The sequence below is a fragment of the Pelobates fuscus genome, chromosome 10, assembly GCF_036172605.1.
Source record: "Pelobates fuscus isolate aPelFus1 chromosome 10, aPelFus1.pri, whole genome shotgun sequence".
NCBI lineage: Eukaryota > Metazoa > Chordata > Amphibia > Anura > Pelobatidae > Pelobates > Pelobates fuscus.
In genome coordinates, this window is record NC_086326.1 from 78,212,777 (window position 1) to 78,230,896 (window position 18,120).

General features: G+C 41.3%; 1 protein-coding gene across 1 annotated transcript in view; it reads left to right on the plus strand.

Moving 5' to 3' along the window:
- Nucleotides 1-987: 987 nt before the first annotated feature.
- Nucleotides 988-18,120, plus strand: part of LOC134574978 (neurotrypsin-like) — a 44,657-nt gene continuing 27,524 nt past the window's right edge. Inside the window, exons 1-5 of the mRNA XM_063434089.1 lie at nucleotides 988-1,363; nucleotides 6,381-6,426; nucleotides 14,038-14,280; nucleotides 15,445-15,583; nucleotides 17,590-17,768. Coding sequence (XP_063290159.1) covers nucleotides 1,292-1,363; nucleotides 6,381-6,426; nucleotides 14,038-14,280; nucleotides 15,445-15,583; nucleotides 17,590-17,768 — 679 coding nt within the window. The 5' untranslated portion in view covers nucleotides 988-1,291. The remainder of the gene's footprint in view (nucleotides 1,364-6,380; nucleotides 6,427-14,037; nucleotides 14,281-15,444; nucleotides 15,584-17,589; nucleotides 17,769-18,120) is intronic.

An 18,120-nucleotide genomic window follows, 5' to 3' on the forward strand; every position in this document is an offset into this window, starting at 1 on the left:
AATAGGTGCATCAATCACAAAATTATAGAATTGTATCTTGTGTTACTGGGAAATAATGGTTCCACCATTTGACACAAATAGACAAACTGCATCAGCAAAAGGAAACAGTGGTTCAGAGAAGACGCTCACTGATAACAAAACCTAAACAACGTGATGGACACACAGCTGAGTTTATGGAATTTAGCTGTTTGGAAAACCTCTGGTATTCAAGAGCACAGAAAATAATGCAGAACATGGGTAAAGTGCATAAAGCAATGGTCGGTTGAATCACCCAACTTCTGATCCAGATGGGTTTGCATTTGAAGAAAGACAAAGGATACTTTAACCCCACAATATCTCTTGCCAGCAGTTGCTCATATTGGGCTAACAGTTGGATGTCATTGTGCTCTGACATAGCCACAAATTATAAGCCCAGTTTACCAAGTGCAGAATATGATGCCTCATGATGTACTATATTTCAGAATGATAATGATTCTATAAACATTACTGTCCAACTTATACAGAGATTATCAGAAAGCCATGAGTAACTCTGAGAACACAGGGGAGTCCTGCTCCATAAAAAAAATCCTTGATTCTACATCAATATTCTGTCCACTCCTTGTATTTGTATATACATGTTACAGGGTGTGGCCATGGTCATCTACTCATTCAATATTATAAAGGCTGCATAAACAAACAAAAAAATATGAATTAAGAAATAACATTGCTCAATTCCTTCATAAAAAAAAGAAAAAAAACAACAACAAACAAAAGAAAAAATGGAAACTTGGCTTCAATTAGCAAAATGTCTAAGCAGCAATTCAGAAATATTCACCATCAATTAATAACCATTGACAAAGTGGGAGTGTATGTAAATAAAGATAAAATACAATGCTTCATTTAACATAGCAACAAAATATCCTATGGAATGGTAGGGTGGGGTAACAGAGGGTTGATAGTACATTTCTCAAAGAGAATAGAAGGGTGGAGAAGCTGGTTGGGAAATAAAAGCCTAGAGTAGATCAGTGGGAGGAGAAGTCAGCTGAGAGCCCAGTGTATTCACAGTGAATCAGTGCTAGCCTGCACTTGCCTAGTGCCTTTCTCAATGATGACAATTCTAAAGCTCTGCTAGGACCAAGGATGCAGGCATGCAGCTATTAGACACAGTGTATTTCAAAGCAGTAACACAGCATTGCTAGTGCTGTCTGAGCCTGTACCACCACTGCTTTGTGAGCAGGACTTCAATGAGGAGCTGACCCCATTAAGAATAAAGTGTCAGGAGCACAGCTGTAGCCCACCTTGCTTAGCAGAAATGAGAACTGTGGGCAGACAAGGAGTGCTGGTCATTTTCTGGAGTGTCTGTTGTCATTTTGCACATTGCCAGGTAAGAATTTATTGCAAAGCCATATCTCCTATTAATAAGTTACTGACTGTACAATATTACTAGTGTGTTGTACTTTGTCCCACTAATGACCATACAATTCCCTGTTAAATTAGCTGATAATTTTGTGCATGTATTATTAATATAGTTTGCTTTCTTTCATTATTATGTAAAATGCAACATGTACTAATAAAACTCATTTTTTTTTGAATATGCACCTGTAACAGAAGTCAATGCAAAATGGTTAACAAAAATAGTGACCTAAGTGGTTATGGTGCTTAGATTAAAGCTGTAAACCAGTAAAGAAGTATTTTTTAAGCTCCTAACAATGGATTGAAGAAAGGGAACAGCAATGCAGATATAGCAAATGTAAGGGCCTGCACAAGCAAAGGGGAAAAAAGCGATCTTGCTGTCTCATATAAGCTAACACAGTGCTGGGGCCTTATTGCCGTAGATTGAGGAATGAGCTGTCTTACTTTATGCAAATCGACGAGAGGGTTAATCATTTTTGGACTGTGACAATGTTTTTGGGGGATGTATAAAAGCACATGTGCTGGGCTGGGCTAGGGATGAATTATCTTTGGAATCTGCATTTGTAAATTCCTTGTCCCTGTCATCAGATTGGGGACTTTGTGTGACATCTCATTGCTTCTAGACATAACTGTAAATTCCAAATACAACGCTGTTCCGGAGAAGGTGACATTGTTTTATTTATTATATAACATTGAGAATAGTTGATGTACATTTATAAATTACATGATCTGTTTAGTATACACGTTCCACCAGCTCCTTCTCTTTACATTAAATTAGCTGAATTAATATAAAAAGTGTAACATGACAAAAAGATACACAAAACGCAGAGCAGTGTCTGCTTACTTGCATAGTTACATACATCGAATTTATTTTTCCGGTTATTTAAAGGTATATATGCAGCATCTAATGCGCCGTGTTAGGCTCAAGTTTTCATTAGGATGTATTTATAGTATTTACAAAGCAAGGAAAACATTTCTGCGTTTAACTCTTTCTCCGCCAGAGGGATATATGATTTATTGCAAAAGGATGTACTAAAACAAAACTGTAATGCGAAGAGTTACCCTAATAACTTTTGCCCTTATTTCTTTCTGTGTCTGTACCAAGGTTTGTGTATGACAAATGTTCTTTATAGACACAACGTAAACGTATTTCAAGCATGATACAATGCTGTTCCAAAACAACAAGATAAGGGATAAGAAAATTCAGTTTTTGGATCTTAAAAAAAATTAAAGAAAAAGAAAACCTATTTTGAAGTCCCTGTAGTCTCCCATGTTCCTCTTTGAGAACTATCCACCTGTCCCATAATTCCAAGAGCTCAGAATGAGTATATCACATTAAATTATATTGAAATTGCAACGTATACTGATCAGCCAAAAGATTAAAACCACTGACATGTGAATTGAATAACATTGATTATATTGTTACAATGGCAATGGCACCGGTGAAGGGGTGGGATATTTTAAGCAGCAAGTGAACAATCAGTTCTTGAATTTCATGTGTTGGAAGCAGAAAAAATGGGCAAGCGAAAAGACGTGACTTTGACAAGAGCCAGATAGTGATGGCTAGACTACAGGGTCAGAGCTTCTCTGAAATGGCACGTCTTGTGGGGTGTTTCCGGTATGCAGTGTTTAGTACCTACCAAACGTGGTGCCAGGAAGGACAGTGGGTGAACTGGCATCAGGGTCATGGGCACCCAAGGCTCATTTATGCACATGGGGAGCAAACACTAGCTCATCTGGCCTGATCACACAGAAGAGCTACTGTAGCTGGAATGGGGCTGAAAATCTATGAAACCTTGGGTCCTGGTATTCATGTGGATGTTACTTTGACACTTACCACCTTCCTAGAGATTGTTGCAGACCACATATACCTCTTCATCTCAATGGTGCCCTGTTGGCAGTGGCCTCTTTCAGCAGGTAAATGTGACCTGTAGCACCTAAGGAAATGTTGAGGAACGGTTTGAGAACATTACAAATAGTTCAAAGTGTTGCCTTGGCCTCCAAATTACCCAGATCTCAATGCGATTGAGCATATATGTGATGTGCTGTAAAACAAATCCAATCCAGGGGAACTCCACCTTGCAATTTACAAGATTTAATGGTTCTTCTGCTAGTGTATTGGTGCCAGATACCACAGGACACATTTAGAGATCCTGCAGAGTCTATGCCTCGACGCATCAGAGCTGTTTTGGCAGGATGAGGGGGACCTACATGGTATTAGGCAGGTGGTTTTAATGAGTGGCTGATCGGTATATATGTTCAGGAATAAGTTTGTGTAATAACTTTTGATAGGCCACAATAGTTGATAGGCCATGCGCACCCAAATCCCTAAGCCCTGGTCAATGAATTGTGTCCTTTTTTGCCCATTGAAATGTTGCTTCTTCTGTTGCAATTGTATAGTTATTATATAATTGTTATTATATATAGGGCTGGATTGAGATCTTGTGCACCTGAAGGTACACAATTCTCAGGAGTACCCTACCTCCACTCCACTCTCCCCCCCCCCCCCCCCCAAAAAAAAAAGAAAACATACAAACAGTTCACTTTAGGGGGAGAAAGTAAGTACCAGGAAGGTAATTTAATTCTTCAACAAGTCATCTTGTGGGGGAAAAAACCTTCCACTCTAAATAAAGAGCTAGTGTCAGAAAAAAATAATTATATAAAATATATATTTAAAAAAAGCATATTTGACAAGATAGGCACTCCTTGCAGACTGGCTCCTGTAGGCAGTACTTACTCTGTCAACAGGCAAATTCAGCCATGGTTATATAATCTCCACATGTGTTGGCTGTATGTTCTCTGGGTTATCTATGTAATAGTATTATCTATGTAATAAATAGCACAACAGGGCTGTTTATGGCTTACTGGATGCCACCAGGCCTCTGAACATCAGTGTGCAAGTTAATAATCTCAAGGTCTGTGTAATATATAAATTGTTAAACCGCTGAAAAGAGACATGCATCCATCAAGTTTAGCCTTTCTCGCATTTGTCCTTGCTGTTTGATCCAAAACAAGGCAAAAAGAATCTCAGTTTGAAGGACTTTAAATTTTGCAATAAACTAGGAAAAAAATCCTTCTTGACCGCAGAATGGCAGTCAGATATCTCCTTGAATCAGGAAGCTATTATCCCACGAATTAAAAATGATACCCCTGAATATTATGTTTTTGCAAGTATTAATCCAATTGTTGTTTAAACAAATGTACAGACTCTGATAAAACCACCTCTTTAGGCAGAGAATTCCACATCCTTAAAGGACCACTATAGGCACCCAGACCACTTCAGCTTAATGAAGTGGTCTGGGTGCCTGGTCCAGCTAGGTTTAACCCTTTTTATATAAACATAGCAGTTTCAGAGAAACTGCTATGTTTATATTAGGGTTAAGCCAGCCTCTAGTGGCTGTCTCATTGACAGCCGCTAGAGGGCTTGCGTGCTTCTCACTGTGAAAATCACAGTGAGAAGACGCCAGCGTCCATAGGAAAGCATTGTAAATGCTTTCCTATGAGACCGGCTGAATGCGCTCGCGGCTCCTGCCGCGCATGCGCATTCGGCCGAGGAGGGGAGAGCAGGAGGAGAGCTCCCCGCCCGGCGCTGGAAAAAGAGGTAAGTTTAACCCCTTCCACTCCATCCAGCCCGGCGGGAGGGGGACCCTGAGGGTGGGGGCACTCTCAGGGCACTATAGTGCCAGGAAAACGAGTATGTTTTCCTGGCACTATAGTGGTCCTTTAATGTTCTTACTGTAAAATATGCTTTCCTCTGCCTGAGGACTTTGTATCATTTCCAAATTGTATCAATTTCTGTGTCCTGAAACAGTCACTCAACAAAATGACCTAAGAAGACAGCTTAATACTAAAAGCAAACTAACTTCTGTAAGTGCGAGACACATATTTTTATCACCCACATATAATGATGTTGAGCTATAGATCATATGCAATGTACAGAATAAAGCTATAGAAAATTGCTGTATGTTTTTATACCTTTTTATTGGACTAACAAACCATGGGCAGTCATTCCCCCATTTTCTTAAAATATATCTATCTGGCTATCTGATTAAACTAGAACATCCACATAAAACCTAAGGTGTGATAAAGTGATTGAAACAACAACAGAGCAGATAACACACTTATAAAAGCAATAAAAAAACTGTTTCAGATAATGACCGAGAGTGTTTGAAAACCAGAAACAGAGTAGGTAAGCAAAGGAGAGAACAATTAATGACACATTAAAACTCATAGGCATGTAAGTGTTTACCTACATTGACATGTACATTTTTACATGTCACCATCTGTCTGTATTTAGAGCAGGGCTGCCCAATAGGTAGAGCCCCCAGATGTTGTAGAACTACACCTCCCATGATGCTTTGCATGCCTTTAAATGCATTTAGAATGACAACGCATCATGGGAGTTGTAGTTTTACAATATCTGGGATTCTACCTACTGGGCAGCCCTGATTTAGAGTCTTTTGTGAAGGACCCCACTTTTAACCCATATAACTTTATTTAAAATATATTTATTTGAAAAAAAAAAAACTGCCCTTGGTCAGAGTAAACTTTCTACACCAACCTCCAACCCCCAATAAATAAATAAATTAAAATAATTTTTAAAAATGTATAGCTTAGAATGCCCATTTAAGAGTCACTATCCTTTTGCGCTTTATCAACAGAAAAAAATCCAGGTTTATTAAAGGTGTTCTCTAAAAACATGAGTAAACTTTACTGTTTGAATGCTAACATGATAATATATATATATATATATATATATATATATATATATATATAAAAACATTAATCATTAAAAATATAAATGTTCTACAGTAATGAGAATACGATTTAGAGAATACTGTGGTAGCCTGTAGATGCTGGTTGAAATCATTGTAGCAGTTGTTACCGAATGTCCCTTGAAAGATAGCAGACTATCTTACTATTGTCTGTTTTTTTTCTGAAGTTTCTCTCTCTAACTATGTTATATTTTCTTCTTTTTGAATTCCTAGAATATTGTAAATTCTCTGGACGGCCAAAAGCCCGTGCAAACTACAGGTAAGAACGTGTTGGTTTCACAGATACTAAACTTTTCCTGACCTCTTTAGTGTCAACTCTATCCATCGAAATAACATAACATAACGAGTGTTTCATTTTTACATTCACTGATTTGGAGTCTTAGTAGTCATATCTTTAACAAACACATTAGGCATCCAATGCTCCCCTAGAGAAGTCAGGAGCATTTATACTTGGCTAGCAACAGGGGCTCAATGCATGACCACTCTATCAAATGTCTGTAGCCATGTTGTAAATATGAATCTGCGTATCTCTGTGTGGTTGTATAGGTCTGTGAGGTTGTCTGTATGTGGGTGCAGATATTTGTATTTGGTCGTATGTACGAATCTGTGTATGTGTGGGTGTAGCTGTAGGTATTTATCACTGTATGTATGTCTGTGTGTGTCTTTATTATGTGCAAATGCATGTCAGTTTTTTAAATATAAAATCTGAAAGAAAATTCAGCAATGAATTTGGGCTCTGGATCCATCCCTTATCATTAGTGAGATGATTTATTTTTGTGCACTATTACTTCTGTTGGTAATAAATGTATTTATTATAATGCTCTAACTTTGCTTATTGCTGCCTATAAAAGCAATGTATACAATATTTACAAAATGATGCATTGTAAAGTATATATTTATGGCATCTGTATGGTTTTGTACTTGTTTTATGATGCTCACATATGAAAAGTGGGAATATCATTCCAATGTGCAGGAGCTTCAAAAAACAGGTTGTCCTGCAGGCTATCCCATCGCATATCAGTACTGAATGAAGGGCATAACTAGAACCTCAGGGCCAATAAGGGCAGTCCTGGACTGAAATGCAAGCAAGTCCTCTTTGTACGAGAGATACAGCAACCCAGTCGTCAGCGAGGTGTAGCTGATACCCATCTAGGCACAGTGAGCACACAGGGTCCATGCATGGGCGTCCGCAGGAATTTTTCCAGGGGGGGGCATAATTGTAATGACATCTATGCTTGGCCCCTTTTTGACAGTGTCATGAAGGGGAGGAGCATAGTCGTTATCACATAAAGCCAGGGTGAATAGCGTTTTCACAACTATAGTGTCAGGAATACATGTTTGTATTCCTGACACTATAGTGTTCCTTTAAGCAAATTAAAGGAACATTCTGGTCACCATAACAACTTCATCTAAATGAAAATGCTATGATGCCAGGAAGCCCCTGGGTGCTCTTTCCTTTAAGGGGTTAAACCGCTCTCAAATTAACCCCAAAGGCTTCCTCCAGCTCCAGGTCCTTCAGTGGTATTCGGCATCTGAAACGGAGTGTCAGGAAGTGCAGATTGACGTCTGGCATGGGTGCCGCTGATTGGCTAGAGTTGACAGTTGACACTCTAAGCCAATCGCTAGTTCCCGGCTCATCATTTTTTTTTAACTTTTATTTGAATGGGGAGCTACTGATTGGCTTAGAGTGCCAGCTGACCGCTCTAGCCAATCAGCAACACCCCTACCCAGCGGCATTCTGTCCTTCCTGCTCCAATCTCCTTTTCTTCTCCTTCATTTGACAGTCTTCTTTTCTTCTGACACTGTCTTCTATATTTGGCTCCTTCTGCTCCTTTACCTTTCTGCTCCTTTCTGCTTATTTTGCGCCCTTCTGCTCCTTTCTCGTTCTGATTCCTTTCTGCTCCTTCTCCTACTTTACCTTTGTGCTCCTTCTGATTCTTTCTGCTCCTTTACCTTTGTGCACCTTCTGTCCCTTTCTGCTCCTTGCAGACCCTTCCTGCCCCTTGCTGCCCATGCTCCTTGCATACCCTTCCTGCTCCTTGCTGCCCCTGCTCCTTGCAGACCCTTCCTGCTCCTTGCTGACTCTTCATTTAGCCCCCCCAAAACTCTATAGGCTGCCCCCCCATGCCTCACTCCCCTAATCTATAGGCTTCCCCCCCATGCCTCACTCCCCTAATCTATAGATTGATGCACCTCCATGCCATACTCCCCTTATATATAGGCTGCTGCCCCCCATACCATACTCCCCTAATATATAGGCTGCTGCCCCCCCATGCCATACTCCCCTAATATATAGGCTGCTGCCCCCCCATGCCATACTCCCCTAATATATAGGCTGCTGCCCCCCCATGCCATACTCCCCTAATATATAGGCTGCTGCCCCCCCATGCCATACTCCCCTAATATATAGGCTGCTGCCCCCCCATGCCATACTCCCCTAATATATAGGCTGCTGCCCCCCCATGCCATACTCCCCTAATATATAGGCTGCTGCCTCCCCATGCCACACTCCCCTAATATATAGGCTGCTGCCCCCTCCCATGCCATACTCCCCTAATATATAGGCTGCTACCCCCCATGCCATACTCCCCTAATATATAGGCTGCTGCCCCCCCATGCCATACTCCCCTAATATATAGGCTGCTGCCCCCCCATGCCATACTCCCCTAATATATAGGCTGCTGCCCCCCCCCCCCATGCCATACTCCCCTAATATAGAGGCTATCTTTACCCCCACCCCACCCCATACCTCACTTACCTGATCTGTAGGCTGTCTCTGGCTGCATGTGTTGCTCCCCTGCGGTTTCAATCAGCAGAGAGAAGCAGGGAACAAGCTTAAAAATCCAGGGCAAGTGCCCCCTCTTGCCCCCCTGTGGACGCCCATGGGTCCATGTCTGGTTTACCCTTTTAGCTTAGGGAGAGTCCAAGCAAATGCATTACAAGAAAAACAGAGAATAACAGAACTCTCAGAATGGGCAAAAGCTCAGAGAAACACAGTAGCTTTACCCTTCAGTTAGTACCTGCTCAGGTCTCCAAAAATGTTTTGATCACTTGTGCCAATACAAAGGGAAGTGTAGTCCAGCGCTGGCGAGAATGGTATATCAGTGAACTCTAATGTAACCGCAATGAGCAGTATTCTTCCAAATAGATAACTCACTTGGCCTTTAACTGGCCTTTATCACATTTGTAGAGGAGCTTCTCAAACTTGTTAACTACTAAAGTGCCCCCTCCGTGCTTTTACCTTATCACTGCCCTGTAGCTTAGATGGATTCACACTTGATAGTGTAGATGGTTGATTCCTGCGTTATCAGTACAACTGCAAATGGGGCTTTAGGTGCTAGAGAGTGGCCAGTTTGTTTTTGTCAAGTACCTCCAAAGCAGTTTGACAGAAAGCCAGATAATGCCTGTAGGTTTATAGCACCATAATCACTACATTGTGCTGTAGTGATTATGGTACTTAGAGTTCCCTTTAAATTAAACTGTTATGCAAAGTTTGGCTTAGAATCATTGCAGTAAAAGTGGATCTATCATTAAATCCTCCTCCTGTCCCCCAGCCTATGTATCCCTCCTTCAAACTCCCCTGACCCATCCACAACATTTAGTGGCCCAAGGACAGGTGCTACTTAACTTTTCTACCATAGTGTTGGTATCATTTAGGTCTTCTTCCTCGATGTTCCAAGATGGCGGGCTTTCAATTTTTCTGCCTTTCCAGTACATCGAGTGTCTGAACAGACAGTGGATTACAAGACCCTGACGCAAATCACATGTCGCCAGAAGGGGGCGAGTAAGAACTTAACATCCAATGATAAAAGTTGACAAAGGATGTTGAGCTAGACTACGTTTTCTTATGTACAACTCAAAACATTCATTATTTTTAAAATAACATAAAAAACAACAATGCTGTCTGGGGGGTGGGGGGGAGGGGGGGTGAGATTTGGACGTAGCAAATCAATTTTAAAAAAAGTGTCAGATCTGTTTTAAAGATCACATCATTTTGAAAGCATCTCCTTCCGAATTCCCCCCACACCCCAACCCAATGAAGTAACTTAGAATCATTGTTGCATTAGATACAAAGATGCTTAAAGATTGTAAAAATGTTAAGACCATCCCCAAATCTGTATTGCCAGCGTTGAAAATATAGGGGTAATTAAAATTAAAATGTTCTTAAAAATCCACATATGGCTACTAAATGCTCGTCAACAAGTTAGTATATCAAGGTCAGAATTTCTGGAATAATAAATAAACGTTATGACGTTATTACGGAATAATTTCCCTGACCGTGAACAGCCTACAGGTAATTCAGTAACAATGAGTACTGATTAGAGTGAAATGTGAATTTGAGCATGAAAGGCTTTGGGTCTACATAATTGAGAAATCAATTTGTGTTTAATTATGGCTAAAGTCTTTCACAACTGAGGATTAAACGGAGAACATGGATTTGCTATGCCAAGCTTTAAAAATATACTTTTTGGCCGGAGCCGCGAGGGAGAGGACGACCAGCAGGAGGGACAGAGTGTGGCACCCCCCTACTGGATGGCACCCGGGGCGGACCGCCCCCCCCCGCCCCCCCCTTAGTACGCCACTGCCTCTGGTAGAGGATCCGAAAATGAGGAATACACACACCACCCAGGAGGGCAGGACCCCTGGACGAGAGCGATGCGGATGGAATGTTTAAAAGACCGTTTCTGTCGGGGGGCGGGGCCTGACAGCCAAGATGGCCGGACGTGCATCCTGAATCCTCCAGCACCAGCAGAAACGAATCCACTAATCCTGCCCAAACCACAGGGGCTAGCAAATTAAGGTGCTTGGAGCAAGATGCAGCACCACGCAGGGATCAAGGCGATACCAGTCCGGCACCGATCCAACCTGGTGAAGCCTGGACCGGCCATGCGGCCTACAATGGAGCGGAGCCTGCAGCATGGGGGAGGCGGCCGATCACCCGGCAAGGGATCCGCTCCGATTCGAGACACACACACGGCCCTGCTACTCCCCCCCATGGACCGGCGGGGGTTATCCCGGTCCTCGCTGGGGACGGTCACCCCCAACCAAGCGACACACTCAGCAGAGAGGCGGCAATGCATGGGCCCACCCAAGATGGCGGCTCAGACGCGGCCCGCGAAGGGGAGAGCCCTCATCAAACCGCCAGTACACACTCTGGAGTTCTTCGACCGGCTTGGCGCGAGCCTCTGGTCGGCACTCCACACTAAAGACCAGACCTTCAAGACGGCAATGAAACTAGCAGCGGCGTGGATACGCCCTAAGATCCGCCTCCACTTAAACAGACACCCGCCAGCGGCACCCAGAGCAGCTACCCGACGGTGGCTACGCCAGGCACCCAAACGGCAAGAAAAATCAATGCATCTCCCAGGCGCCAGCTCCCGGGTAAACCAGAAGGGGAGCACCCTTCACCCCAGAACCGCTCCTCGCCCAGGGACGTCTGCAACCTACCAAGCGGCGCCATTCCGCATGGGCGAACACCCAGACCCCAACACCCGAGAGAACGCGGATGATGAGCCGGCCTCCCACACAAGCTGCACACAAGCTCCAAGAGACAGCGACCAACCGGGCGCACATCTTACCTTTCACGGTACAGCTGCTCACCGGAGAGCGACAACCATGATCTGCGGAGCTAAGGCCCCATGGGACTTTCCGGTATGTGTCCTGCCAGAGCCGACCACAGGTGTAGGCTGATGCCCACTGACTCGCGCTGCCGCACGGTGGCCTGGACCGCGAACATGATATCACATCTGCGCAGCCATTGAGGACTATGTCCCGCCAAATCTTTAATCTTTACTTTTAATTTGTCAAGCCTTGACCTCCCTGTGACAGGCGAATGATTGAAATATTAATATTTGAATTACAGCATGTTGCTTAATTAGCTTACCTAATAGAGCTAGTCTGTTTGCAGCCTAATAATACACCTTAAGCCGATGTTATACTGCATTATGTGACCCAGCCTGTTCCTACTGTTTAACTGTTATTGAAATTTGCAGTAATCATCTTAGTTTAACTCCTTCTCGGTTCCAGCATATGTATCTTCTAGCTACTTAACTTCTCATACAGCGTTAAGACATAGTACTAACCATTTAAATGTCAATGTCGGAGCCAGTTACAGCTAAAACATCAAGAAACTAGACAAGCTAGCCTAAAATGACACTCAACTGTTTAAACTTTGTACATCACAATTATGCTATATCCTGTATTATCTACGTTCCTATCTTGTTTTAAAAAAAAAAAAAAAAGTGCAGTACCTCTTGACTGCCTGTGCCAAATGTATAACACGGTATGTAGTAGTAAACAAGTCAATGTGTACAACTGTATCTAACCCTGCACTCAAAAATAAAGAATTTAAAAAAAAAAAAAATAAATAAAAAAAAAAAAAAAAAAAAATATATACTTTTTATGCATTGTAACCATTAACCTATAACTGTAAGCAGACATTTATCTATAGTTTTTCCTTTTCTTGCACTGGGTACCGGGAATGTCCCTTTCAATGTTGTAACACATACTGTCATTGTGGGAGAAGTAGAATTACTTGGCTACAGTGAATATTGTGTTTCAGACTGAGTAATAACACTTGCTGTCAAGTCAGCTGTGCATCTGGTTCAGCTACTTTTGCCTAAAATTTGCAGTTGACTTTTAACTCATTTTGAATTTCTGATATTTCACACATCATAGACCAGGGGTACCCAAAAGGAAGATCCCCAGATGTTGCAGAACTACAACTCCCATGATGCTTTGCATGCCTTTAGCATGACAAAGCATCATGGAAGCTGTAGTTTTAAAACATCTGGGGATCTACCTTTTGGTCACCCTTATCATAGACTATACACATTATACACTTTTGTATTAACAGCAAAAACATATGTGAGGAAGGCTGAACTTGATGGACGCAAGTCTCTTTTCAGCTATGTAACTATGTAACTATGTAATTACTTTAGGCGTGAAATTGATTTAAAAAATTGTGCAACGCCACTATCCGTGTCACACACATCATTGAGACAAGGCTGGTAGGTAAGGAGAAGCAATGCTATCTAGGTGCCTGCTAAGGTAGTCGGGTCGTGCTTACAACCAACGGGTTAGGGGGTGTAATGTTTGCCTTGCCCCAGGCACTGGAAACCCACACTATGCCACTGGTTTCAGTATCGGATTACCAAATTATTCTTATCCATATCTCTCCATCACATAAACTGCTACTCCTCTTGTTTGGCGGGATATATATCGAGGGACACTTACATTTTAGGGTTGTGAGTGAGGCTGTGGCCAGGGGTGGGGCTATTCTGAGATATTTTAAGTAAATTAGTGATAACAATTTAGGCACCTAAAATGTTATGTATAACTTGAAAAATGTATCTTATTTGAACACACTCATTTCTAACCATAGTTTAAAGACACATTACTGTCAGTGATATTGCTGTGGTGCTCTGTTATACACTCAGACACTCCAAGAATAGAAGAGAGACAGAGAGACTGTTGCTCCAAAACAGGGACACTTGGGAGTTATGATATATAGATATCATTTTGAAAATTGTATTATAACTCTTTGAGAATTCAAGCGCAAGGAAGAGGCCTAGGTATTTCCACTAGGGTAATCAACCCCATAGCAAGTTTTAGGTTTACATGAATGGCAAACTATTTTCCATGTATCCTGTGATACATATAATTATATGTTTCTAATGATTCCTGTTCTTTTTCATACTCTATCAAGCCAAAAGCAGCTAAACTGGAAAAAAACAAAAAAACATCTGCAAGCCTGCTATGTTTTCAGTACAGCTATTTTCGACAAAAAACTTAAATTCACGTTAAATTTACTTTTAATTCTTGACAATTGCCACTTTCGTGTATAATCCTATGTATTTTGTGTTTGCAGGTTACAGTTTGTGTTCTGATGGGATGACTACCTTAGGATATTACAATGGATCCATCTCTGTAACTGAGTCTGGGGCAGATTGTCTGAATTGGACATATTTTCCTGACTATATTCAGCTCTATCCAGGTCATGGGTTGGGGGACCATAACTACTGCAGGAACCCTGATGGAGGGGTTCTTCCCTGGTGCTTTTATCGGCAAACCTCAGGGGTAATCAGCTGGGCTCACTGTGATTGCAGTCATGGTAAGGCATATTCTGCTGTTTTCCTGATATTTACATGTTTTAATCATGCTGGATATCAATGTGGCTTTTAAAAATGTAGCGCCCACTGACCGCTAAACATATGTGAACTAATTAGTGATAATTTGTGTAGTGGACATGCTCAGATTTTATAGTAGGTAGACCAAATTGTCAGTGAGATGAGTGCCATATTGAACATTTGTCCCCCAAATGGGTCATTAGAATGGACGTTTATAACTTAAAGGGACACTAAAGTCAACAACTTTAGCTTAATGAAGCAGTTTGGGTGCATATATATCATGCCTTTGGAGTCTCACCGATCAATTCTCTGCCATTTAGGCATTAAATCACTTTTGTTTCTGTCCATGCAACCCTAGCTTCACCTACCCTGGCTTTGACTGACACAGCCTGCATGGAAAAAAAAATGCATGAAATGTCTGCATTAATTTTTTTTCCAATTAGATGTTAACTTACTTTAGAAGTTCTTATCTCCTGCTCTGTAAAGTTAACTTTATTCACACACAAGAGGCTGCTGCAAGGTCTAGCAAGCTATTAGAAATGCAGGAGATAAGAAATTCTAAATGAAACAGACTGTGCAATAAAGGAAGTGTAAACATTAGATCTCACTTTACAGGAGGTGTTTAGGAAGGATGTGTAAGTCACATGCAGGGAGGTGTGACTAGGGCTGCACAAAGAAAGCAATGTAACTCCTAAATGGCAGAAAATTGAGCAGTGATACTGCAGGGATATGATATTTACACCAAAACTGCTCAATGAAGCTAAAGTTGTTTCGGGGACTATAGTGTCCCTTTAATGTAAACAATTTTTTGTTATTTGGAAAAAAACTATCTGGTGAATATGAATGAATATATGAATGAATATATGAATAAATATTTTTTTCCAGTTCTGTAATTGGGTAAAATTGATTGCACCAATGGACTATGTAACTGTAAGTCACAATATAATATACTGTTTTGGTATGGGATGCATAAATGGCACATATTAATTACCCTGCTACAATATTTGTTAGGGGCAACACAGAACCAAATACACTTAATCTGTCTTTTACAATAACTCCCACCTGTATTTCCAGAAGGCTTCTTTGGGTCCTGGTCTTTTATTTATTAACATTTTTTAGTAAACAAGACTATCTATCTTTTCCCATAGGTGCTCTTCGACTGGTTCGTGGTAAGTCTAATGAAGAAGGTGAAGTAGAGTTGTATCTAAACGGGCTCTGGGGTACCATATGTGCCAATCATTGGACCGACTGGGACGCAACTGTGGTCTGCAGGCAGCTTGGAATCAGGTTAGGATCATATTTTTCTAATTTAATGAAATGCTGGTATATAAATGCAGGGCAAGGTATATATGTACAGTTATGGAACAAATGCTCTGCCTATTCTGTCCTGTTTGAACACTCACATATTAGTAGATTTCAGGCAGTTATTGTCTTGGACGTCTCTTTACAGTTTAGTATATCAATGAGTCATAATTAAAGTTGGCTGTAGAGTATATTTGCCCATCACAGTCTTGTGGATTCCATTATAGAAATTACTTATTAAACTGAGTAGAAAAATAGACTCCCATCAATTAAATTCAATCATCCCAGATGCCCTGTTTATACTGATCCAAAACAAAGCAACAAAGTAAATACAATTAAAAAAAAAAAATTAACAGCATGTATACTATATTTCTAGTGGTTTGAATACAAAGAACATTTTCTAAACCAATGTTATATTAATTTTATTAACTTGCTGTTTTAGTGCTTAATCCAATCTGCTCATATACAATATAAAGTAATTTGGCAATGAAGAGGACATGCACGGCCGGGTAAAGTTCAGGGGACATAGACGGCCGGGTAAAGTTCAGGGGACATGCACGGCCGGGTAAAGTTCAGGGGACATGCACGGCCGGGTAAAGTTCAGGGGACATGCACGGCTGGTTAAAGTTCACGGGACATGCACGGCCGGGTAAAGTGTGAGTGGCTAGGAATTCAAAATGAACGTGGACACATTTGAAAAAATTTAAGACACTTTAACCAAAAATAACTGAAACAAAAAAAATGAAAACATGAGATGTGGAATTTTTACATTTCGTCTATTGTGGCCTAAAATTTCAATTTCACTTTTACAGGATTTATTACTAAAGTGAGAAATCAAAGTGAATTAAAAGTGAATTTCAAATTTAAGGTATATTTCAAAATAGGTGAACTGGAATTATTCTCTAGCCCAGTTATATTATAGCTATATTAGCTATATTATCAGTACGCCTACGCAGGTCTTAAATCTGAAATTCACAATTCTCACTGTAGTAAATAACCCAGTTAGAACTTGCCTTGACAATTCACACTGTAGTGTATAATCATGACAGCCTCCAAAGCCTCCCTGTAAAGAAATTGAAGAATGCCGTGCCTCAGTCATGTCATTCCATGTTCTCCTCTGTGGATCACATCCATGGAAAAATGCAGCTCTCATTGATGTGAACGAGGACCGTGATCTCTTACGTTTGTACCTGTTCCTAGTGAAACATATCCATTCTCTTATTACTATATGTCTTTCCGTAATGTCTGTTCAGAGAATAACATCATTGTCAGCCTCCCACAGCATTACATTTTCCTCTGGAGATCTACAAACGGATCTAATACTTGCTAACACCTGCCGCACAGTTATACGTGTTGGAACAAGTCCTCATACATGGTTGTACATAATAGACTTTGAACTCCAAACCTCCAACGTTACTTTGCTAGCACTCATTGTGTATCCAGAGTAGATAGATGTGAGGGAAAAAAGACATAGAAAGTATTTATTACAGTAGAACTGCGTGAAAACGTCAAAAGCCGAATGGTATATCTGGTTTTGTTCTAACTGTTTACATCAATCAAACTTCTTTTATACTGGACCTGCAATTTAAAGGAACAATCCAAACCTTTACTGTAACACCCCAAACAATGAAGTGCTTTAGGGGTTAATAGAGTGTCCTTTCTGTCTCACTTTATAAAGGTGCTTATTTCTAGAGAATTTGTCACTTTTATAAAGTTCTTGGACTGCACTCTGATTGGCTGCCGGGAGGATACTCTTCCTCACATGCTTTGAATGCTCACCCAAAACAGATTTGAGGCGCAGCGGAGCTACAGAGAAGAGACAGTCACTGCTCTTTCTGCTGGTTTAGAGGTAATCGGCTTTTATAGGGCACTGTGGAAAATTAATCAAAATAAAATGTTCACACTATGATGCTGGAGTGTTCCTTTAAATAACATACAGATACCCATTAATACATCTTTGTTGCTTTGCATTTCCTTCTTGCTGGTATTAGTGAAATTGGCACGGCGAGGAAGAGCATTGGTTTTGGTTCTCTAATGAACTCGGTCCACCTGCAAGCTGCAAACTGTCGAGGGGATGAGAAGGCTCTGCTGCACTGCAGTTACGTCCCGGCACTGAACAAGGAATGCAACTATGGATCAATTGCTGCAGTTACCTGCTCTCCTCCTGAAGGTAAATCTTTAGAACACATGAGTGACAAGGGGGGTCCACCAAATAGTCCACAACATTCTAATACAGTGCCACTATTACTCATAAAACTGGCACACACATACAATATGTAACTCCAAGGTGTAGCAAATGAGAACTTCATTTCCATACTTAAAGGGCCACTATAGTGCCAGGAAAACATACTCGTTTTCCTGGCTCTATAGGGTCTCTAGGTCCCCCTCCCCCCCCCTCAGGGCCCCCCTCCTGCCGGGCTCTAGGGGGTGGAAGGGGTTAGATTTACCTCTTTTTCCAGCGCCAGGCGGGGGACTCTCCTCCTCCTTCTCGTCGTCATTGGCTGAATGCGCATGCGCAGCAA